Source organism: Euleptes europaea, chromosome 21 (genome assembly GCF_029931775.1).
Source record: "Euleptes europaea isolate rEulEur1 chromosome 21, rEulEur1.hap1, whole genome shotgun sequence".
Lineage (NCBI taxonomy): Eukaryota > Metazoa > Chordata > Lepidosauria > Squamata > Sphaerodactylidae > Euleptes > Euleptes europaea.
Window position 1 is genome coordinate 10,712,140 of NC_079332.1, and position 23,572 is coordinate 10,735,711.

General features: G+C 49.2%; 1 protein-coding gene across 1 annotated transcript; it reads left to right on the top strand.

The window, feature by feature from the left end:
• The first annotated feature begins 157 nt into the window (after positions 1-157).
• On the top strand, positions 158-23,319 carry POLR3E (RNA polymerase III subunit E). The gene is made up of 20 exons (XM_056866203.1): positions 158-237; positions 819-869; positions 963-1,040; positions 1,802-1,917; positions 2,624-2,706; positions 2,942-3,049; positions 4,024-4,073; positions 4,952-5,071; positions 5,975-6,060; positions 7,496-7,540; positions 8,962-9,053; positions 9,336-9,456; positions 10,387-10,468; positions 10,960-11,019; positions 11,873-12,030; positions 13,293-13,357; positions 14,895-15,385; positions 17,740-17,817; positions 20,481-20,606; positions 23,254-23,319. The coding sequence occupies exons 1-20, from the start codon at positions 202-204 to the stop codon at positions 23,317-23,319; spliced, it is 2,112 nt and encodes a 703-aa protein (XP_056722181.1). The 5' UTR covers positions 158-201.
• Positions 23,320-23,572: the final 253 nt, after the last annotated feature.

The following is a 23,572-nucleotide window of genomic DNA, read 5'->3' on the forward strand; positions in this document are numbered from 1 at the left end:
AACAGATTTGAAGCCTGGTCTCCCGGATTCGAATCCAATGCAGAAGCTTGGGATAGAGGGGTCAGTTGACCTCCAAGGCTGCCTGTCGCTAACCTCTTTTGGACACGGATTGAATCAAGATTGTGATGGAATCTATGTTTTTGTTTCCTTTTCAGTTTTCTCTGACCGTCCCGCCGAGGCTGCCTCCCTTTCCATGCTATTATGGCCAATGAAGAAGATGACCCAATTATACAGGAGGTAGAGCAAGACATTTCCTTCCAAGTCCGTTACGTTAGCTTAATTGTTTATCTTTCTGTCACTATGAAAATACTTTGCCTTCGTTCCTCTTAGCTTCAGGGTGAGAACAAGGCAGTGTGATAACAGCGCTTAAAGAGTTGGATTAGGGCCCAGGGAGGTCTGGGTTCGAGTTCCACCAACCCTAGATCTATCTAAGTAACTTGGGGCCAGCAGGGCTGGTTTGCCAGATGAACGCCCCCTCGGGGTCCCAAGGCAATGGAAGGTGGTTATGTGGGAAGAGGTGAAACCCATCAATCCATCTTGGCCTACTCTACATTACAGGGTTGTTGTGAGCGTCAAATGCACTAAGAGTGCCATACACCTCGCCCAGAGCACTTTTGAAGGGTGAGCATGCAAGATAGAAACAAGTTGAATCCAACACAGAGAGGAAAAATTTCTAGGCTGAATAAAGTCCCAGTTTTGGAAGTGAATTCTAAGACTACAGATTATTTTACAATTTCCAAAACTCTCACAATTTGTGAATTCTCCACTGATTTTGTGTGGCTTTTTGTCTCATTCATTTCCCCCCCCCCCTTTGCTAGATTGACGTATACCTGGCCAAGAGTCTGTCGGAGAAGCTTTATCTGTTCCAGGTATTTTGAACAGACTCATTTTTAAAAAGCAGAACTCTGTAAAATGTTGACTTCTCTTTTTTTTGAGCATTCAGCATCTCTGCTTTGTTGCAGTATCCTATCCGCCCTGCTTCGATGACGTACGACGACGTGACTCGTCTGTCGGCGAAGATAAAACCAAAACAGCAAAAGGTAGGTGTGTTTTTTTTTTTTTGAATAGCTGGTTCGAAAGGCTGCCTTTCTGGAAAGTTGAGCCGTTCCACCGGGCGGGGCTGCCACTGTTTGAATTCGATGCCTTCCCCTTCATCTTTCCATGTTCTGCGTCCAGATTAAAAGAGGAGTGTGCGTGAACTTAAAATTGACTGTGCGTCACCCTCAGCTTGCATTATTCCAAAAAGAATGCTTTTGTCTAGTAGTACTGTTATATTATATTAAATTGCAGAAGGTAAAAAAAAGGTAAAGGTCCCCTGTGTAAGCACTGGGTCATTCCTGACCCATGGGGTGACATCACATCCCGACGTTTACTAAGCAGACTATGTTTACGGGGGTGGTTTGTCAGTGCCTTCCCCAGTCGTCTACACTTTACCCCCAGCAAGCTGGGTGCTCATTTTACCGACCTCGGAAGGATGGAAGGCGTAGTCGACCTTGAGCCGGTTACCTGAAACCAACTTCCGCTGGGATTGAACTTAGGTCGTGAGCAGAACTTGGACTGCAGTACTGCAGCTTTCCACTCTGCGCCACGGGGCTCTTGCTGGAAGGAAAGGTACCGGCTGGATATTAGGAAGAAATTGTTTACAGTAGAAGTTGTTTGACAATGGAATCAGCTCCCTAGGGAGGTGGCGAGCTCCCCCTCAAGCATCTAATTCCCCTTACCATTTGTTTTGGAACCCAGAAAGTATCACAGCATGTTACACTTTATATTAATTGGTATTTTATCGATTACCGTTGCTCAGGTGGAACTTGAGCTGGCCATCGATACTCTGAATCCCAATTACTGTCGGAGCAAAGGGGAGCAGATCGCGCTGAACGTCGACGGGGGCTGTGCGGACGAGACGAGCACCTACTCCTCGTAAGTGGCGTCCTCGACTTTGTTCGGCCGTTTTGCCATATTACACTTCTGCAAAAATAGCCCATCAGTCTCGGCTGTCTTTTCGTGAACTCTGCAGGCAGAAGGAGAACCGTCCATTTTTTTATTGCTGGTCCCGATGTTAAAAAGTTTGGATCTAAGACAGGCGTATTTCAGTTAGTTATAAAAATGTGAGCATGCATGTATGGCTTTTGAGCGTCAGCGTTTCTCTTCCCTTCAGTCTCTCCTTTTCTTAGTCAGATACTTTTTCACCATGTGTGATGCTCACTCAAACTCGCTTCCAGGTCCACAGCAACAGGGCTCATTTGTGGTTCCCCACAATGTGGGATTGTTGCAGAGTTCTATTATGACTAAAACTCTTAATCAGTGAATGAAGAATGACAACAGCCTAGGCTAGAGGCAGGTGCTTGCCTATCCGGCAAGGCTGAAAGAACGATCAGAGCAAAACCTGAAAGCTGAAGGTCGACGGATTGGCATGTATCCATTCAGTCATGGCTTCAGATTTGTAAGCAGACGGACAGTGGACAGCAAAGGCCGTGGGTTGGGATGTAGGTTTAGATGAGTGGAAATCAAAATATAAAGGAAGTATGTTTGGGCCTCAGGCTGTGCTGTTTTCTCGAGCATCTTTGAGTTTGTCCCCCCGCAAATAGAACCACAACGACAACTTCCCGGTTTTGTTTTATCACAGGAAGCTGATGGATAAACAGACCTTTTGCTCCTCCCAAACCACGAGTAACGTTTCACGGTATGCTGCTGCTGTCTACCGAAAAGGTGACTTGGATTCTGAACACGGCTACTTCGATAAGGCTTGATGGTCTTTTATTAAGTTTACGTTTAAACTTGGGGGCGGGGGGAATGGTTCTTGTCCCAAAGGGAAAGGGTGTAATATTTTCCATGTTCGTGTACCCCATGTTCCCGGGAAACCATCCGACATGGCTCGGTTCAGCCGGCTATTTCTTCCCCCAGAAAACTGCAGCTGTGAAAGCATGACCCTTTCTCATTTCAGGTGAGATCCACCTTACTCCACTACATGGCATCCTGCAGTTGAGGCCAAGTTTTTCCTATTTAGACAAAGCCGACGCCAAACACAGGGAACGCGAAGCTGCTAATGAGGGTGAGCGATTGACGGTTGTCATCTTCCGATGGGGCAAACGGACCCTCGGCGGCCACAGAAAACACTGAGAGGAGAGTCGTGGGGTGGTTCCGATAATGCCCTAATCTGTGCTCTGCTGCTGGACTTGGATTTGTCAGTTGCTTCTAGAATAGAATTATTTACTGTATCAGCTTCATAGGAGAAGAAGAGTTGGTTTTTATATGCCGACTTTCTCTACCACTTAAGGGAGACTCAAACTGGCTTACAATCACCTTCCCTTCCACCAACAGACACCCCGGGAGGTAGGTGGGGCTGAGAGAGCTCTAAGAGAGCTGTGTCTAGCCCAAGGTCACCCAGCTGGCTTCATGTGGAGGAGTGGGGAAACCACCCCGCTTCACCAGATTAGCCTCCTCCGCTCATGTGGAGGAGTGGGGAATCGAACCCAGTTCTCCAGATCAGAGTCCACCTCTCTTAACCACTAGACCACGCTAGTAAGCTTCTACGCTGTGGTACGGTGGTTGGAGTGTCAGACTAGGATCTGGGAGACAGAGGTCGAATCCCCTCTCTGCTGTGGAAGCTTGCTGGGGGACTGTGGGCCGTTCACATTCTCTCGGCTTCACCTTCGTCACAGGGTAGTTTGAGGAGAACCACGTTGCAGGCCTCTTTGGGCCTTTGCTGAGGGGGAAAGCAGGGTATAAATAAACAGACCAGGTCTGGGGAGGGGCCATGGCTCAGTGGTAAAGCATCTGCTTGGCATGCAGAAGGTCCCGGGTTCAATCCCCAGCATCTCCAGCCAAAGGGACTAGGTAAGGAGACCCTGGAGAGCTGCTGCCAGTCAGAGTAGACAAGACTGACTTCGATGGACCAAGGGTCTGATTCAGTAGAAGGCAGCTTCATAACTGTGAACAATTTAGAAATTAAACCCTCTTCTTCCGAGGAATGGTGACATTCAAAGAACTGGGACGCTGAGTTTTGTGTTTCCTTGTCTCTGGCAGCTGGGGATTCTTCCCAAGATGAAGCGGAAGAAGACGTCAAGCAAATCACTGTATGTCCAAATTATTTCTTCAGATATTTTTGGTCGTCTGGGGCCTTTTTGGCTGTCCACCTTCCCCCACACACCCTACGTGGACTCTGTGTGAATACCTGTTAGTCAGGTCCCTGGTCCACCTTCCCTTCCTTGGTGCTAGTTGCTGTGTTCACAGAGGCCTTCCTGAGCTGCTAAAGTAGTGCCTGAGCTGTATTGCTTCAGACCGCAGATTCTGGGCTCTCATAAAGGAATTCCCCTCCATGAGAACGATAACTTCCTCTTGACAGGCTAGTATCATTGGGGACGCTGCCAGATCTGTGCTTCAAGGAGTTTAGAAAATACGGGCTCAAATTTTCTATTTATTGCCTGTCTTGAATTGCGACTTTAGATTGCGCTTCTTAAAATGCGTTTTCACGGTTGCTGGCTCGCGAATGTTTTAAAGCCGCCTCGCAATCCGTTAAGGTCGGAAGGCAGCCAATAAATGTTTTAAATAAATAGAAGGGTGCGTTCAGTTGGCGGGACCTTAGCAAGGCTGTTAACGATTGGACATTTTGGGGCAGGATCACTAATTCGTAGGGCCCGCCGTAAGTCAGAAGCGACTTGACGGCACATAAAACTCAGGCTGGTGTGTGGATGGTAGAAATGGGACATCTTGGAGCCAGGCCCTTCCGCCTTGAGGACTAGAATTCTGCATTTGAGGTCTTTTTTTAAAAGCGGCTGTTCTGACCAAGCACTACTAATCAGCTGATTATTTCATAATATTCTGGTTTAAGACTGTGATACATTTTGGTTCCTTGCGTAAGGGCACAGGGAGGGACTGCAGAATCTGTTGTCGGACACATGGTTTTCGGAGCTGCGGTCCCCTGGGTTGCTGATCGGCATTATAATGCTTTCAGGTGAGGTTTTCCCGGCCTGAATCGGAGCAAGCCCGGCAGCGTCGGGTTCAGTCTTACGAGTTCTTGCAGAAGAGGCAGGCGGAAGAACAGTGGGTGCACCTGCATTACTACGGTTTACGGGTAAGTGGGTGTGTTTTCTGACCCTCATTGTTCCTGATTGTTTCTTTTTTGGGAGGGGGGTTCCCCCACCCCGATACCTTCTACTGTTTTGAAATGGCAGGTTGAAACAAAATGCACAGGGCCGACTGGGGGGGGAAACAAAATGGCGGACTCAAGCCAGACCACGAATGCACAGGACACCGGTTGTTTTCCTGCCTCCTCTCCGTTCTATTCATGTTGGTGGAGACTGAAGAGATATTTTGAAACTATGAGGCTATGTAGATCATACGATGCCTCTTGTGGAAAATGCCAGTGTCATTCCATGCACTCCAAGGGAGACCAGCGTGGTGTAGTGGTTAAGAGCGGTGGTTTGGAGCGGTGGACTCTGACCTGGAGAACCGGGTTTGATTCCCCACTCCTCCACATGAGCGGCGGATGCTAATCTGGTGAACCGGGTTGGTTCTCCACTCCTACACGCGAAGGCAGCTGGGTGACCTTGGGCTAGTCACAACTCTCGGCCCCACCTCCCTCACAGGGTGTCTGTTGTGGGGAGGGGAAGGGAAGGGGATTGTCAGCCGGTTTGATTCTCCCTTAAGTGGTAGAGAAAGTCAACATATAAAAACCAACTCTCCTCCTTCTCCTTTTCCTCCTCCTCCTTTTCCTCCTTCTTCTCCATTGATCCTTTGAAACTTAAAGCGAGGATGCATAGCTCTTCTGCCAGATAAACAGCTTAAGTCTAGGGTGTGCGAGTGTGTATTTAGAAGTTCCTTTGTGTATATATTATAGGAGCCAGAAAGGGATGCCAGGGAGACTGTTAGCAGTGCTTACATGAACCAGTAGTTTGCCAGTCTTTAAACAAGTTTGCCTGGGACAGCTGCTTGGAACCCAGCCTGAATCTTGCTCTTTCCTCGCTTGTTTTCCTAGGACAGCCGTTCCGAGCACGAGCGCCAGTATTTATTCAGCCAGGGTCACGGCATGTCCGGGAACACCGAATTGATTAAATCTCCAAGGTAAACCTCTTGCTTGTGATACCTTTTTGAAGAAGTTTGTCGGGGGACGGTTTTCATGCTTGGGAGGGGAGGAAAGTGCAGTGGCACATGGAAAACAGAAAGGCGCAGTGAAGGTCGGCGCCTACCAAACGTTCCACAGTTGCTTAAAATTACCCTTGTCTACAGCTACATGCTGGGAGCCCTTGGTTTAAACACAGCCGATGCTGTGGAGGGGCTGTGGCTCAGTGGTAGAGCATCTACTTGGCATGCAGAAGGTCCCAGGTTCTGTCCCCGGCACCTCCAGTTAAAGGGACCAGACAAGGAGGTGATGTGAAAGACCTCTGCCTGAAACCCTGGAGAGCCGCTGCCGGTCTGAGTAGACAATACTGACTTTGATGGACCCTGCATCTGGTTCAGTAGATGGCAGCTTCATGTGTTCATGTGCCTTTTAGTGGGCCTGACTTCAAAATAGGAACCATCTTCCTTTCTCCCTGACTTTAGCCAATTATGTTGGTGGGCTCTCATCTGGAGAACCGGGTTTGAATCCCCACTCCTCCACATGAGCGGCGGAGGCTAATCTGGAGAACCAGATTGGTTTCCCCACTCCAACACACAAAGCCAGCTGGGTGACCTTGGGCTAGTCATAGCTCTCTCAGCCCCACCTACCTCACAGGGTGTCTGTTGTGGGGAGGGGAAGAAAAGGTGATTGTAAGCCGGTTTGATTCTTCCTTAAGTGGTAGAGAAAGTCGGCGTATAAAAACCAACTCTTCGTCATCTTCCTCTTCTATGTTTTGACAACCTTTTGAAATGTCGGCTTCTCAGGCGCAAACACTTCACAAAGGCAGGCCGGGTGGATTTCCACTCTGGCAAGGCAATGGGGCTTTGCCAAGACGCTCCCGGCTGGTTATCTTCTGCCTCCGGGCAGTTTTAACTTATCGATTTTAACTCGTGGTTTTTATGTATGTTATTTACTGTTGACACTGTAAGCCGCCTTGAGTTCCTGTGCGGTAGGAGAAAGGCGTTTGGTTAAAGCAGTCCTAATTTACGATTCAAAAATTTTTGGTTTTATGTATTCCAATTTATGTATTTTATTTATATTGTAAGTGATCTACAGCTCCTTAAGTAATAAAGGCAGCTGATAAATGTTTTAAATTTAAAAAAATAAAGGTGGCTAATAAGTGTTTTGCCCTGACCTGGATGGCCCAGGCTAGCCTGATCTCATCAGATCTCAGAAGCTAAGCAGGGTCAGCCCTGGTTAGTATTTGGATGGGAGACCACCAAGGAATGCCAGGGTTGCTGTGCAGAGGAAGGTGTTGGCAAACCCCCTCTGTTAGTCTCTTGTCATGAAAACCGCAAAAAAGGGGTCACCATAAGTCGGCTGCGACTTGACGGCACTTTACACATGCACAATAAGTGTTTTAAATAAATAGTGAGGCTGTGTGCTTTCCTCCCGCAGTGAGTATCTGATGATGTTGGTGCCTCCGAGCGTCGAAGAAGAGAAGTGAGTGGTCTTGGGGGCTGGATTGGGCTGGAGCCGGTTCTGCTGTCTGGGGGAAAGAGCAGCCTTGCCATTCCTGGACTCCTGATTTCCCCCTCCTTAAGTCACTATTAGAGCTTCTCCTCCTTCTTGACATCTGGGGTCTACCTTAGCTGTCTCCTCTTGGGCTCTTCATGCAATCCTTGTGCTCTTCTAGGTTTAATCCCCCCCAAGTGTGGTGTAGTGGTTAAGAGCAGCGAACTCTAATCTGGAGAACTGGGTTTGATTCCCCCACTCCTCCACATGGGCGGCGGACTCGAATCTGGTGAACCGGGTTGGTTTCCCTCACTCCTCCACATGAAACCTGCCAGGTGACCTTGGGCTAGCCACAGCTCTCTTAGAGCTCTCTCAGCCTCACACCTTGTGTCTGTTGTGGGGAGAGAAAGGGAAGGCGATTGTAAACCGTTTTTTTAAAAAGGTAGAGAAAATCAGCATATAAAAACCAACTCTTCATCATCATCTTGTTTTCTGAATATTGCCACTGATGGACATGGCACTTGACAACTAGCCCCCAGCCCCGAGGAGCTTACAGTCAGTCGCTTGAGACAGGGGAGGTGGGAGGTGTGGGGGTTCACAGGGAGGCAGACCTTGCATTAATTCCAGTGAGCGGTGCGTAAGGGGTGGGGCCCAAGGGGTTGGAGGAGGAATGGACTGGCGGGTTTTCCAGAAGATGAATCCTGGCGTCGGCGTGAGTGGCGGTTCCTTCCTTCGCCCTTTCCCCCGGAGTTAAGAACATAAGAAATGCCATGCAGGATCAGACCAAAGGCCCATCAAGTCCAGCAGCCTGTTCTCAATGGCCAACCAGGAGCTTCTAGGAAGCCCACAAGCAAGACGACTGCAGCAGCATTTATCCTGCCTGTGTTCACAGCACCTAATATAACAGGCAGGCTCCTCTGAGAGGAAGGAGAGGAAGGAAGGAGGGAAGGAAGGAAGGAAGATAAGAACAGCCCTGCTGGGTCAGGCCAAGGACCACCAAGTCCAGCAGTCTGTTCAAACAATGGCCAACCAGGTGCCTCTAGGAAGCCCACAAACAAGACCACTGCAGCAGCACCATCCTGCCTGTGTTCCAAAGCACCTACTATAACAGGCATGCTCCTCTGATCCTGGAGAGAATGGGTAGGCATCATGACTAGTTCAGCCTTCCTTCTCCCTGGTGGCAGTTTCTGAACCGTGTTTGCGTCTGTTGCACGGAAGCATCGTAGCCTGTCTCCCCACTTCCACAGTACAGCCCTGGCTTTCTAGCCTCGTGCCGCTTTGCTCCGCTGTATTCCTTGTACGTTGAGGCTGGGTGTCTTTGCATCTCCCGGAATGCGCCATGCTGCAGGTGTGGTTGTGGTTTTAGGTGCTACAGGTATTTGTAAGCTTCTTCTTTTTTTAATATACAGGGAGAAACCAGTGGCCCCAAGCAACGTGCTCTCTATGGCTCAGCTGCGAACGCTGCCCCTTGCTGACCAAATTAAGATCTTGATGAAGAACGGTATGTCTCTCGTTGCGTTTGGACTTCTGGCACAGGAGAGCAAAAAAGAAAATTGTGCTAGTTCTTAACTAATTAAGACTAAGAGGATGCACGAAGTCAAGATTACTTAGGTGCCAAGCTGGGAAACCTAGTGGTTGGAGGACCTCGGCGTGGGTGGGTGGGGGGCTTCGTTTAAAGAAACAGTACGATGCTTCATTACGCACAGCATTTCCTCTCTCTAACTCTTGCCCTTCTAGGAATCTATAGACAGCTTTGTATGTCTTTGTTTTCCCTTCTTTTCAGTGAAGGCCATCCCATTCGCCAACCTCATGAGCCTGTTGAGTTCGGGGACGGATCCCACCGCAGTCCTGCGCTGCATACAGCAGGTGGCGATGTTGGTGCAGGGAAACTGGGTGGTGAAGAGGTAACACGTTTTGTTTGTGTTGGTTTGCATGGATGTAACCCACCCAGAGAACAGCGGCGCTCGCATGAGTGTTTCATGATGTTAAAGTGTGCGGCAGAGCTCCATATCTGCAAGGGCCCATGGAACATGTCCTGCATGGGGTGTCCCCACGAGCTGTGCTGGATATATACAGCCACGCGGTTCTGCTTCGTGTTGGACAGCGCTGACTGTGGGAGATGTGCTGGTTGTGTGGTGGGTTCACACGTTCAGGCGGATGGCTGATTTCTTGGAGCATCGATCTTTTCTTGGAGCGGTGGACTCCGATCTGGAGGACAGGGTTCGATTCCCCACTCCTCCACATGAGCGGCAGAGGCTAATCTGGTGAACTGGATTTGTTTCCCCACTCCTACACATGAAGCCAGCTGGGTGACCTTGGGCTGGTTCCAGCTCTGTTAGAGCTCTCTCAGCCCCACCGACCTCACAGGGTGTCTGTCGAAGGGAGGGGAAGGGGGAGGGATTGTAAGCCGGGTTGAGTCTCCCATAAGTGGTAGAGAAAGTCGGCATATAAAAACCAACTTCCTTTGGGTGTGAAATAAGCCGGTTCCCCTCTGTAAGACTGTGCATTATGTGCCATCAGTTTGCTTCTGACTTACACATTTCTTAAGGAAGACGACAAAATTATAGGCTTGTAGGCGTATCTACAGCACATTACCCGAGTTGCATTAAGTGCCATCAAGTCGCTTCTGACTTATGGCGACCCTATGAATTAATGACCTCCTGGTCCTACTGTTAACAGCCTTGCTTAGGTTTTGCAAACTGAAGACTGGCTTCCTTTTGTAGAATCAATCCATCCCATGTTGGGTATTCCTCTTTTCATGCTATGCCAGGAATTAACCCTTGCCGTGCTGATAAGATCCTGCTAATGTCCCCCCCCCCCATTTTAATCTACAGCGACATCCTGTACCCAAAGGATACCTCAAGCCCGCACAGCGGTGTCCCAGCCGAAGTTCTCTGCAGAGGAAGGGACTTTGTCGTAAGTATTGATTCTTTGGCAACTATTGCAAGCAGTTTGACCAGCCCTGAAAAGCTTCTAGCCCAGAAAACTGCTCACGTAGGATTGTATTACTCACTGGGGATTGCAGTATTTTTGCGCCTTCCTCCCCTGCTCGCCTAGAGGTGATCTTCATTGGATGTAGGTGACCAAGATGAGTGGCTGTTTGAGCATCCATCTTCTAGAAATATAGGATGTGCCATTCTGAGTTGTACCACTGGTCCATGTGGGGCAACCTTCTGTCTGCCGGCAGTGTCTGGCCAGCCAAATCCGTTGGGGAGGATTGCAAAAGCGGGAAAAAGATTGGCACAGCAACTTCTGCCCCTTGCCGTCGAATTTCATCAATCCCTCTGAACCCGGATCGTTGGGAGAGTGCTTAAGAATACAGCTCTGATTCACTCTGGGGACCTTGTCAATCTTGCTGGTTATGCTCCTTTTTATAAGATGGCGTGTCTGTCTCTGTCTCTCCTTAGATGTGGAAATTTACGCAGGATCGTTGGGTGGTACGGAAAGAAGTGGCCGCCGTCACCAAAGTGAGTCCTCAGCACCGGCCCTTAGTACTTTCGGGAAGGCCAGAGCCTCATCTGAGTTGAATGTCTGACCCCAAAGAGGGACTTGTCACCCACATCTCCTCCAGTGGCATGTGCTACACTTGACAATCCAACCCCAAAGAAAGGATATGGTTGCAAGTTGTCCCAGAAAATAATTTTGGCAGTTTCCTGTTGTCCGGCACGCGTGCATGCATTTTAAATGGAACTTCTGGTTTAAAGCGCACACATTTTTTTTCTGCAGTATCAGCGTGGTGTAGTGGTTAAGTGCGGTGGTTTGGAGCGGTGGACTCTGATCTGGAGAACCGGGTTTGATTCCCCACTCCTCCACATGATTGGCAGATCTGGTGAACTGGATTTGTTACCCCGCTCATATACATGAAGCAGTTGGGTGACCTTGGGATAGACACGCTTTCTCAGCCCTACCTACCTTACAGGGTGTCTGTTGTGTGGGGGTGGGGGGGAAGGTGATTGTAAGCTGGTCTGATTCTCCCTTAAATGGCAGAGAAAGTCGGCATATAAAAACCAACTCTTCTTCTAGCAAAGATTTGAATGGAGGTTCTAGTGTTCAGGAGGGGGGTTGTCACGTGGTCTTCTGCTTTGGTCTTCGCAACCATTTGGTGGGGTCCGTGACCGACCAGAGTGTCCAACCAAACTTTTCCTGCTCTGCTAACACACTAACCACCGAGTTTACATTGTTTGTTGCTCTTTGGTCTTCCGGATTAGAAACACATTTCACTTTCATTGCCGAGGAAATGTGCAAATGTAATCAAATCAGCGCCCGGACTGTTTGGCGCCTCCGCCAAAGTCCCATCTGTACGCGACTTGTTTTTTCCAGCTCGGCCCGGAAGATGTGAAAGACTTCCTGGAGCACATGTCCGTGCTCCGGATAAACAGAGGCTGGGAATTCATGCTCCCGTACGACGAGGATTTCGTCAAGAAGCATCCCGACGTGGTCCAGAGGCAGCAGATGCTTTGGATGGGCATTCAGGCCAAGTAAATGGTTATCTTTCCCTTTTTGGGACCAGGGGGGTGGGATGAAAAAGTGAGAGAATGGAAGAAAAGTTTGGTTCTGTGTCTCAAGTTCATTATCACAGCTGCTTCCTTTACCTTTATCCCTTAGAAGCTCCTTGATCCATTGATCTTGAGCAGCGTAAATCTAATGTTTGAGGGCTGTAAGGACTGGAATAAATCTTGCCATTGACAACGTAGCCTTGGGATCCCTGTCACTTAATAAAAAAGGCATTGTGTCAGACACGGAGGCATTAGATTTATGTGTTAAAAGGGGAGAGAGATAACGCGATCGAAGTTCCTCATAGAAGCGGCATTCCAAGAGGGCTTGAGCTAATGAATCAATAGAGCCAGAAGAGCAAGGACAGGTCCTGTCTGGGTATGGTATCACAGCTGCATCAGCTTAAAGAGGTCTGTTATGGGGAGCTAAGAGGGGATTGCCCTGAACTGGATGGTCCAGAGTAGCCTGACATCGTCAGATCTCAGAAGCTAAGCAGGGTTATCCCTGGTTAGTATTTGGATGGGAAACCCCCAAGGAATACCAGGGTCGCTATGCAGAGGTCAGCAATGGCAATCCACCTCTGTTAGTCGCTTGGAAACCCTTCTGGGTTGCCATAAGTCGGCTGCGGCTTGTTGGCACTTTACACACACGCATAAGAGTGGCTTAAAGGGAATTGGGGGGGTCTTTGCTCATTTGCTTTGGCACAAGGCATAATCAATGTGTGGGGCTCGTTGCTACGGGATGTGGCAGCGGCTGCCAGGTGGAGACAAATTCTTGGAGGTGAGGTTCATCCATGGCTGGTTGGCCACAGTAGCTAAATGGAACCTCCGTGTTCAGAGGCAGTATACCTTAGAATGCCATTTGGGGGGCTGCACTGCGGGGGAGAATCTCCTCTCTCCTCTGGCTTTATGTGGGCTTTATGATCAACCACCTGGGCAGATTGACCCTCGACATAGCCCAGTTTGGCTGCTCTAATGATTTTGTCACGCATCTGTATTATTCACGTTGAGGGTCCTTTCTGTACTGGGGAGAAGCTCAGATGCCTCTCAGGCAGTCTCCACCCTTGGGTGTCATTCAGAGTCCCTGGGTGCAACATTCATAGGTGTCTGTGTGTGGAGTGGGTTAATTTAACATAGATTTGTTGCCCACAGCCACTCTTGACTAAACCGTGGCAGTGGGGGTCTCGTATTTGAAATAAGTGCGAGTTTCTCTATTTTGTGTGCGTTTCCCCCACCCCCCACTCCAGGCTAGAGAAAGTATACAGCTTGCCGAGAGATCACATGGTACCAAAGAAACAAGCGGCGCAAACTGGTAAGTCATGAAAGATCCTCCCTGGAGATCAAGTCAGTAGAAGTAGGTCACACCATTCTAGAAAAGGATGTAGGCAAACCGGGACTAGGAAGGGACTGGCCGAAGATCGCCCTGCGATCTTTGTAGCAGGATGGGGACTCGAACCTGGGTCTCTTTGGTCCTCGTCTTATGCTCCTGCAGCATATTTCTCCCATTTGGAATTTATCAACTATAGAAAGGCCTACAGTCTAGCTCTAGCCAGATGTCATGCTCTGCCTTCGCCTGTCCTAGAAGGAAAATACGAGGATTCCAAGATCATAAGAACATAAGAAAGGCCCTGCTGGATCAGACCAAGGTCCATCAAGTCCAGCAGTCTGTTCACACAGTGAACAGAAAGGCTATGCCCTTGCAGGTCAGGAGACATCGAAACCACAGAACATGTATTGCTCAGCTGTCCATTTTATCATGAGGCGCGTATTAAATTCTTGCTCCCCTGATCAGTGGATTCCCCGATAAGCCAGTAGAGTTCCTGGCTAAGAGGCTTCTGATGTGCAAAACTCCACACTTTTCGCTCCCAACTGCCAAATTTTGTGCCGTCGCAATTAAAACTCGCAAAAATAGGGTGGAAAAACAATTATTAAACCTTGGCATACTTTTAGAGAGTGTTACTTTACCGTGGACTGCCAAAAACAAAAACAAATTAGTGGGTTTTAGATCAAATCAAGCCTGAACTGACCCTAGAAGCTTAAATGACTAAACTGAGGCTATTGTATTTTGGTCATATTATGAGAAGACAAGAGACACTAGAAAAGACAGTCATGCTAGGAAAAGTTGAGGGCAGCAGGAAAAGAGGAAGACCCAACAAGAGAGGGATTGACTCTATAAAGGAAGCCACAGCCCTCAGTTTGCAAGATCTAAGCAAGGCTGTCAAAAACATGACATTTTGGAGGAAGTTGATTCATAGGGTTGCCCATGAATTGGAAGCGACTTGACGGCACTTAACACACACACATACTTTTAGAAATATTAAGATGTCAAGTTAATTCTTGTGAAATGTTTTAATATTTTACATTTTAACGTCATTAGTCTTTAATTTTATAATTTATATTAGTTTTGCAGTTCTATCTAGTTGGATAATTTTATGTATTAACTTTTGGCTGGTCAAATAGACCGTATCAATAAATACAGACATTAGCCTAATGCTCAGACTGTTACCCCACACTGGCTTTGGGGAACCAGTGAAGTAGACCACGATAGACCAAAGGAGGGATCTTTCCAGGCTGAGTTACGGCAGGAGAGTCTTTCGGGAAGGTTCCAAAAACTGAAAAGCCCAGGAAGAGGTCTAGAGACATTGCATTTCTATTAGGAGATGTGCTGTCCTGGAGCTTGGAGTAGGGGTCATGGGTGGGTGTGGGGGAAGTAGTTGTGAAATTCCTGCATTGTGCAGTGGGTTGGACTAGATGACCCTGGTGGTTCCTACCAACTCTGTGATTCTATGATTCTATGAACTCTCTGAGATGGAATAAGCCCTTGCATCTTTTTGTCTTTGCCTCTGTAGCTGCCCCCTTGCTGGTGTCCGGGGAGCAAAGGGTCATCTTGGCCAAGGCGAAGGTCAAGCAGAGCTACAGCCAATTGGAGCAGGACTTGCAGAAGCGGAGGGCGGAGACCCAGGCCCACGAGGCCACCTCCCCGGCGGATGTCCTCGGCGTCCGGATCAAGGAGGAGCCCCTGAGCGACGAGGAAGCCATGGACACGTCAGCTTGCGACGGCCTCCACAACCGTCTTTCCAACGGCATCCATTTGGAGGAGAACTCGGTGGACTCCTTGAATGGCCACCTGGGGGGCCAGGCGAGAGTCTCGCAAGAACTTAGGGCCTTTGTGATGGCGACCTTTAGGAAACAGTTTGTCCTCACCCTGCGGGAGCTCAAACGGTTATTTAATCTCCACGTGGCCAGCCTGCCTCCCGGGAATCTCTTGTTTAGTGGCATTTCAGACAAAATGTTGCAGGACGTGGTATTGGATATGGGCTGCAAACAAATAACGGTGCCTGTAAGTATGCCGTCCTTTTTATTATTGTTGTCAATTTAGCCCTGAATGGACTGGAGAGGAGTGGCTGGCCTGCTGTGATGTCACAGAAGGCCTGTTGTAAGGGGGTGTTGCCAGCCTTGGGCGGGGACACCGCAAAGAGCCAGGAATGAGGCCCAGACGGGAATTCAGAAGTCAATTTATAGAAGCATAGAGCTGGAAGGGGCCAGACGGGCCATTTAGTCCAACCCCCTGCTCAGTGCGGGATCAGCCTAAAGCATCCCTGACAAGTGTTTGTCCAGCCCCTGCTTGAAGACTGCCAGTGACGTGGGGTCTTAGAATTAGAAGAAGAGTTGGTTTTTATATGCCGGCTTTCTCTACCACTTAAGGAAGAATCAAACTGGCTTACACTCACCTTCCCTCCCCTCCCCACAACAGACACCCTGTGAGGGAGGTGGGGCTGAGAGAGCTCTAAGAGAGCTGTGAGTAGCCCAAGGTCACCCAGCTGGCTTCATGTGTAGGAGTGGGGGAACAAATCGAGTTCACCAGATTAGCCTCCGCCGCTCATGTGGAGGAGTGGGGGAATCAAACCCGGCTCTCCAGGTCAGAGTCCACCGCTCCAAACCACCACTCTTAACCACTACACCACGCTGGCTCTCTTACTAATTCAGCTTTTAAAAAATATCTCCCCCCACCCCCCAACAAGGTAGCACAAATTTTGCCCCAGGTTTTTAAGGCTGCCGGCTGTTACGCGTTACTCCAGTGGCTCAGTTGGGATAGGTTCATTGATTCATTCGTTTTCTGCTTCTCGTGGGCAAGGGCCAAGGTCACCAACTCTCCTTCCAGGAGGTGCGGCTCATCTTTCCCTCTTGGCTTTGTTTTCCCCTCAAGGCATCCTTTTAAAAATGCATCTCTGTGTCCTTAAAGCCGTGCAACCTTTTTTTGGAAGGAGGCAGGTTTCTCAGGATGCCTTGATTCCTTGCCCGATACCCGCTCAATTCTGCTGCCGTTTCAAAATCCGCAGAACTTGGTGGGCAGGTTCCCGCTGCCGCTGTGATTTGGTCTCTGCCCGGGGCAGAGCGGTGTGCCGCTAACTGGAACGGAATGGGCGCCGTCTCGGACTGGCTGCGTTTTTCTGATCTGCAGCAATCATTCGCGAGAGTGCCACCCGCCTAGCCAAAAGGAAAGGGAGCAAAACGCTCGTGAATCAAAGGCGGTGGCGTGTCGGAAGCTAGGGTCTCTTTTGGCTGGGCTCCTTTGCCATGGCTTTGAAGGGGGGGGTCTCTTTGGCCGGGAAGGTTGTAGCCCCTCACCAACGGAACTATGACCGTGGGGTTTCCTGTAGAGCCAGCATGGTGTAGTGGTTAAGTGCGGTGGTTTGGAGCGGTGGAGTCTGATCTGGAGAGCTGGGTTTGATTCCCCACTCCTCCACATGAGCGGCGGAGGCTAATCTGGTGAACCGGGTTGATTTTCCCTGTTCCTCCACACGAAGCCAGCTGGGTGACCTTGGGCTAGTCACAGCTCTCTCTGAGCTCTCTCAGCCCCACCTACCTCACAGGGTGTCTGTTATGGGGAGGGGAAGGGAAGGCGATTGTAAGCCAGTTTGATTCTGCCTTAAGTGGTAGAGAAAGTCAGCATATAAAAACCAACTCTTTTTCTTCTACTTCTTTTCCGGCCGTTTTGCACTAACAGGCAAATTCCGCACCGCCCTGCTTCTCGATTGATAAGCCAGTCTTGCATGCTGGAAAACCGGGGTTAGCTCAGCAATTGAAACCTCGGTTTTGGCGCTTTTTAACTAGGGTTAGGCCACTAAAATGCAGCGGCTGCTCGCCGTGATTCGTGTAACTGTTATCCCACCCTCCCTGTAAGAAGCAAAGGGCGGTGTCCACGGTTCTCTTCTTTTTCCATTTTATCCTCACAACAGCCTTCTCAGGTAGGCTAGGCTGAGAGGAGGTGAGTGTCTGAAGATCCTCAGACGTGCATACTGGCTAAGTTGAGCCCCAGTCTTCCCTGGTTTTGGTCCACCCCTGGACCACCCTGGCTTCCGCTAGCTAAGAGTTCTGTGTCTTGAGAAAGAGGGGCCACTTTGGAAGGTGAAATACGAATCGTTTCAGAGTCGGAGGGGCCGATTTGGCTATTTTGAGGAAATGTTCCCACTGTGTTGACTGTGCCTGCAGAATTCTTTCCTCCTGGAAACCTGGAGTTTTAACATCAAATCACATGAGGGCTCTGGCCAGCGTATGCCCTAGCAGCCCATCTTTCTCTGTGTTTTACCAGTTCCCTGGAAAATGCATTAATCTTGTTGCCAGGAAAAAGCTTCAAAAATATTTTGTAAGAACCGAAAGCCAATAATTCTGACTGCTGCAACCTGTCTTCAGTTTCCCCCACAGACTGCCACGCTGCCGGATGAACAAAAAGTCTTCGCGCTTTGGGAAGCGGGCGATGCCCACGATCAGGTAAGCCCGTGGCCAGAACTGTTCTTCTAACGCAGCGGTGCACAGCCCTGACATTTGGAGACGTGCGCACACCTGGGATCCAGGGAATCGTCCCCAAGGCTTCCGTCCTCCACCTGTCTTTCACCAAAAGCCCTTTGGGGTGAAACTGGATTTGTTTCCCCACTCCTACACACAAAGCCAGCTGGGTGTCCTTGGGCTAGTCACAGCTCTCTTAGAGCTCTCTCAGCCCCACCGACCTCACGGTGTCTGTTGTGGGGAGGGGGAGGGAAGGTGATTGTAAGCCGGTTTGAGTCTCCCTTAAGTGGTAGAGAAATATAAAAACCAGCTCTTCTTCTTCGAATCTTCCCCTGTGTTTCCCAAAACTGTCACTTTTCAGAGCTATTCCACCTAATCATCGTATAACTGTGATACCGACTTACTCAAAAATGGGGACCTAGCTATTCTTGAGGGTTTTTCCCCTCTTTGCTTTTGTGCTGTTTCCTGTACTGTGGTGTAGCAGGTACTTTGACTTGTCAACTGCCTTGGGTCAGGCAGAAGAAGAAGAGGAGTTGGGTTTTATTTGCCGACTTTCTCTACCACAATCAAACCGGCTTACAATCCCCTTCCCCTCCTCACAACAGACACCCTGTGAGGTAGGAGAGACTGAGAGAGTGTGACTAGCCCAAGGTCACCCAGCTGGCTTTGTGTGTAGGAGTGGGGGAACAAACACAGTTCACCAGATTAGCCTCCACCACTCATGTGGAGGAATGGGGAATCAAACCCAGTTCTCCAGATCAGAGTCCACTGATCCAAATCACCGCTCTTAACTACTACACCACGCTGGCTAGAAAGATAGTGTAAAGTCTGCTAAATGAATGGATTGCCAGCCTCTTGGTTTTTTTCTTCTCATGACCCTGTTAAGCGGTACGGTTCGAACAGGACCGGTTGTGTTGTTCATATTTTCTTTGCTTCCTACAGACTGGCAAAGTTTTCTTCATTAAACAGAACTTGTTGATCTCTGTGCTGGTAAATACCGGGTTGTTTAAGAACAGCCGTCTGGTGTGCTGGATTAAGGCAGGCAGTGGATTAAGAAACCTACAAGCCTCCTGAGCTTTTTAAATCAGCCGTTTCCTGGCTGTGTGCTCCCAAGAGGAAGCCACTCAAATTCCAGAAGCCCAAAGTAGCCAAAGAGGCTGTCCGTTGTGCCTCTGTTTGCTTCAACGCAATGAGCTTTTGTTGGCCAGGGTGACTGAAGGATCCCAGGGCACATGTGATTACCAGCTGTGAACGCCAGGTGGATTTAGCGACCCTTGAAATACCACCTTCCTTTCTTCATGGACTTGGCATATATGATGCTTCCCATCTGGGCACTGAACAGAAGAGCCACCCTGCTGGATCAGACCAGTGGTCAGTCTAGAACAGCACTTAGTTTCCCCAAGTGGCCAAACGGGGACACAGAGGAAAAACCCTCCCCTGGTATACTGCCTCTGGACAAGGAGGTTCCGTGTAAGTGTCATGGCTGATTGCCATTGATGGACCTCTCTTCCATGAGCAGGTCTACGACGCTCCTTTGAAAGTTTCTGACTAGCTTGGCTTCGGGTGAGCGGTCCCCAACCTCTTTGGGCCTGTGGGCAACTTGGACTTCTGGCACCAGGTGATAGGTGCAACCACAAAATGGCCACCTTGAGAGGTGGGGACCCACACCCAGAAGCCCAACTACAGGTTTGGCCACTGGACATTTGATTGGCTGGGCAGATTTTTAAAAAATGTGGCTTTGGCAGCAGCTGCCACAACAATCATAGAATCATAAAGTTTGAAGGGACCACCAGGGTCATCTAGTCCAACCCCCTGCACAAGGCAGGAATTTCACAACTACCTCCCCCACACACCATCAGCGACCCCCTACTCCATGCCCAGGAGATGGCCAAGGGGCCCTCCCTCTCATGATCTGCCTAAGGTCATAGAATCAGCATTGCTGACAGAAGGATCTTCACTGTGTGACCGAAGGTAGCAGCCATTATGTGGTGGGCTTTTAAGGAAACCATTTTGTGGCTGCGCCCGGCACGCTGTGTCAGAATGCCAAAGGTGCCTGCAGGCTCAAAAAGGTTGGGGGACTCCTGGGTTAAAACCTCCCAAGAGGCCAAAAGAGATAAAAGTAAATAGGCAGTGAGATGCTTCGAACAGAAATGCCAGTCGATCCTTGCACAAGTACTAGCCTGCAGGTTACAAGGGAGGTTGGGTAGCATGGTGTAGTGGTTAAGAGTGGTGGAGTCTGATCTGGAGAACCAGGTTTGATTCCCCATTCCTCCACGTGAGCGGTGGAGGCTAATCTGATGAACTGGGTTGGTTTCCCCACTCCTACGCATGAAGCCAGCTGGGTGACCTTGGGCTAGTCACAGCTCTCTTAGAGTTCTCTTAGCCCCACCTACCTACCTCACAGGGTGTCTGTTGTGGGGAGGGGGAGGGAAGGTGATTGTAAGCCGGTTTGATTCTTCCTTAAGTGGTAGAGAAAGTCAGCATATAAAACCACCTCTTCTCCTCCTCCGAACACAGTAGCCTAGCCACAAAAAGCAGGTGTAATCCTGATACAGGCAGGCTTTATGCCGCCTAGAGACTTCACGGTTTTGCTTCTGCGTGGTCATCTGATGCCGACTTGAATGTGTGCCTCTCCCTCTCTTTCGAAGCATCGGCAGATTTTGCTTGAAGTTTTCTCCAGAAACTACCGAGTCCGTAGAAACATCATCCAGAATCGGCTGGCCCGGGAATTCGGTGAGGATGTAGACAAGCAGGAAGTAGACAAAGTCTTGAAGGTAAATCGGCCACATGGTAGTTCTTTCTCGAAATAGGAATGCAAAGGTCCCATTGAAGAGTGTTTATTTTTTCTTTCTCCAAAAGTCGTTCCTGCGTGTGAAATAATTTTGCCCCACTTTTCCTAAAAATGCCTCCCCTGGTGTCTTACGATACCAAGATTAACGGAGTCAAAGACTTGAGACAATAACATGAGAGAAACCACAATCCGTGTATTTAAAAATTATTAACCAGAAGTATTTTGCCGCGCCAGTAATCTGCATAAATTTAAATGGAAGGGGAAAGGGGGTGGCAGGAGACGGGGGTGAACTTTGATAAAAGGGGGAGGGGACAGGTGATAGGATGCCTCTAGCATCTTCCAGGCTCAGGTTGCTTTGTATGTGATAGCAAGACAGAAGACAGACCGCCGTCTGCATGGAGATCCAAAATGAATAAGGTTGTGTGTGTGTGTGTGTTTTAATCTTAACGTTTAGAAGCTGCGTGCACATGTCTTTGAGTGCTCATCTAGAACTCTGAATGGTGCATAATGCACTTCGTCAGATTCGTTTGCCCAAGGTGCTTTCCCAGGGGTGTAGCCTTCTTGGTTTTGAGCCCGACGCCCTAATTTGCAGCGAGTAACTGACTGCCACAGAGCTTCGCCCGGGGTGTGGGAATAGCATATGACAAAGATGAACTTTCGGGGGCAGTTTTGGCCGGCTTAAGCAAGCCGCTGACTGAGAGCCTCTTGAGGCTGGCATTAAGAGGCCTTGAGCAAAGTCCCTGGCAAGTTGCAGAGCTGCAGAATAGTAAGGCTGCCCTCCAGGATTGGACCCCTGGTCCATCTAGACCTAAGTCGTTGATGGATCCTTTGGCTGGTATTTGGAGGCTGACTGCCTCTGAGAAAAGACCAGGTGAAGAAGAAGAGTTGGTTTTTATATGCCGACTTTCTCCGCCACTTAAGGAAGAATCAAACCGGCTTACAATCACCTTCCCTTCCCCACAACACACACCCTGTGAGGTGGGTGGAGCTGAGAGAGTGTGACTAGCCCCAGGTCACCCAGCTGGCTTCGTGTGTAGGAGTGGGGAAACAAATCCAGTTCACCAGATTAGCCTCCGCCGCTCACGTGGAGGAGTGGGAAATCGAACCCGGTTCTCCAGATCAGAGTCCACCGCTCCAAGAAAGGATCGACGCTCCAAAAAATAAGCCATCCTCTGAACGTGTGAACCCGCCAATTCACACAACTGACACATCTCCACAGTCAATGCCGTCCACTGCTCCAAACCACTGCTCTTAACCACACCAGGCTGGCTCTTTTTGGTGTTTTCTGAATATTTTTTGGGGGGGTGGGAGCATTGCTTAGAAGTTCTAGGAAGGGGGCTTTCTAGAGGCACCAGGTTGGCCACTGTGTGAACAGACTGGTGGACTTGATGGGCCTTGGTCTGATCCATCAGGGCTTTTCTTAATGTTCTTAAGTTTTAAAAATACTGTACTCCTGCGTGGGGCATCTTTCCCTCTGAAGGGTGACGTTGCACTCAGACCGCCATCCTCATAGATAGCTGCTTTCAGTTGGTAGCAGCTCAGTTTGAATGAGGTGGCAGGTCCCACGGCAGGTGTTTTTTGCTCCGCCATGGCGTTTAAATTATCAGTTTGCTTGGCTAGACTTTGAGGGGGGGCGGGAGGCTGGCGTGGAGACGGCACAGCCCAGATGGCTGGGTGTGATTTTGCCGACATGTGCCCTTTCCATGTTTTATCCGTCAGTCTGCACTCAGACTGCTAATTAGTTAATTGCCCCAATTAGGGGGTTTGCACTTTCGTCTCTAATGACTCTTCCAACCAGGTAGTTAGTCGGCTTTGAGATGCTGTTTTCAGTTTTCCGAAGGAGGTGGCAGGAACGCCAGTTGGCGTTCTCGTATCTGCAGCCCGGAGGCTGTACACTGTACACCCGTAGTCTCCTATTCTTCACGCTGTAGAGCATCGACACCCTGGGTTGCCAATGGAAACCTTGCAAAATAGCTCCTCTGGTTGCTATTTTGGAAATAGCTACCTATTTAACCTCTTGGGGAGCAATAAGCCCACGTGGGGCAGGGGTGTCCTTGGAGCCATACAGGTGACTCTGCTTAAGAGCGCATATGGCAAAGAGCAAGAAAAGCACGCCGCTCATCTATCGTGTATGATGTAGCCACTGAGAATCTTGACTTTCACATTTCAGGCAGTGCTCTGGTCTTCATGGTTTCGGAGATAAAGAGGTTGGAAGTACCTGTCCTTTTTTTTGGTGGAAGGTGCTCTCAAAGGCTCCAGCGACCGCCTATCCCATTAACTATATTTTTTTATATTTTACATTTTAATCCAACTGATTTAACATTAAACAACAAACATTACAACTAAACCCATTTTCCAGTTCTGTTACGACATTCTACCCATTAGCAATGCGTGCCTCTGAACTGGAGCATACAAATCTTTGCATTTCCGAAGAGGGTAACCAGTTTGTCCCTTGAAAAAAGAATAATAAGCTTAAGCTGGGAACGTTAACCTCACTGCTAGTTCCTGCCTTTATGGTCTTTCTTCTGTGATCTTAATTCTAGTTGTGTGCAATTAGGAAGAGAATTACAGTCTGTGTGTTGTCTTTTTAAAAATTATTATAATGCTTAACAGGTTTTCTTGTTTTTCAGGATTGCTGTGTCAGCCAGGGAGGGATGTGGTACCTTAAAGGAACAGTGCAGCAACAGCCGTCGTGACACAAAGTCAACTCTGTCACTGGAGGAGGGGAGGGGAAAGAAAAGAAACAGACTGAAAAGCGAGGCAAAGCCCTTCCTCGAGCCTCGGGGAGGGCGGAGCCTGATGTACGCACGGCCCCTTGGATGTCGGGAGGAAATTCTGGACAAAGTACCACTCGTCGTCGTCCCCCCGTTAGGCACAGCGTGCAAAATACCACCCAGTGAATGGGTAGAACGAGATTGGATTTTCGTGTTCCGCTATGATTGATTTGGG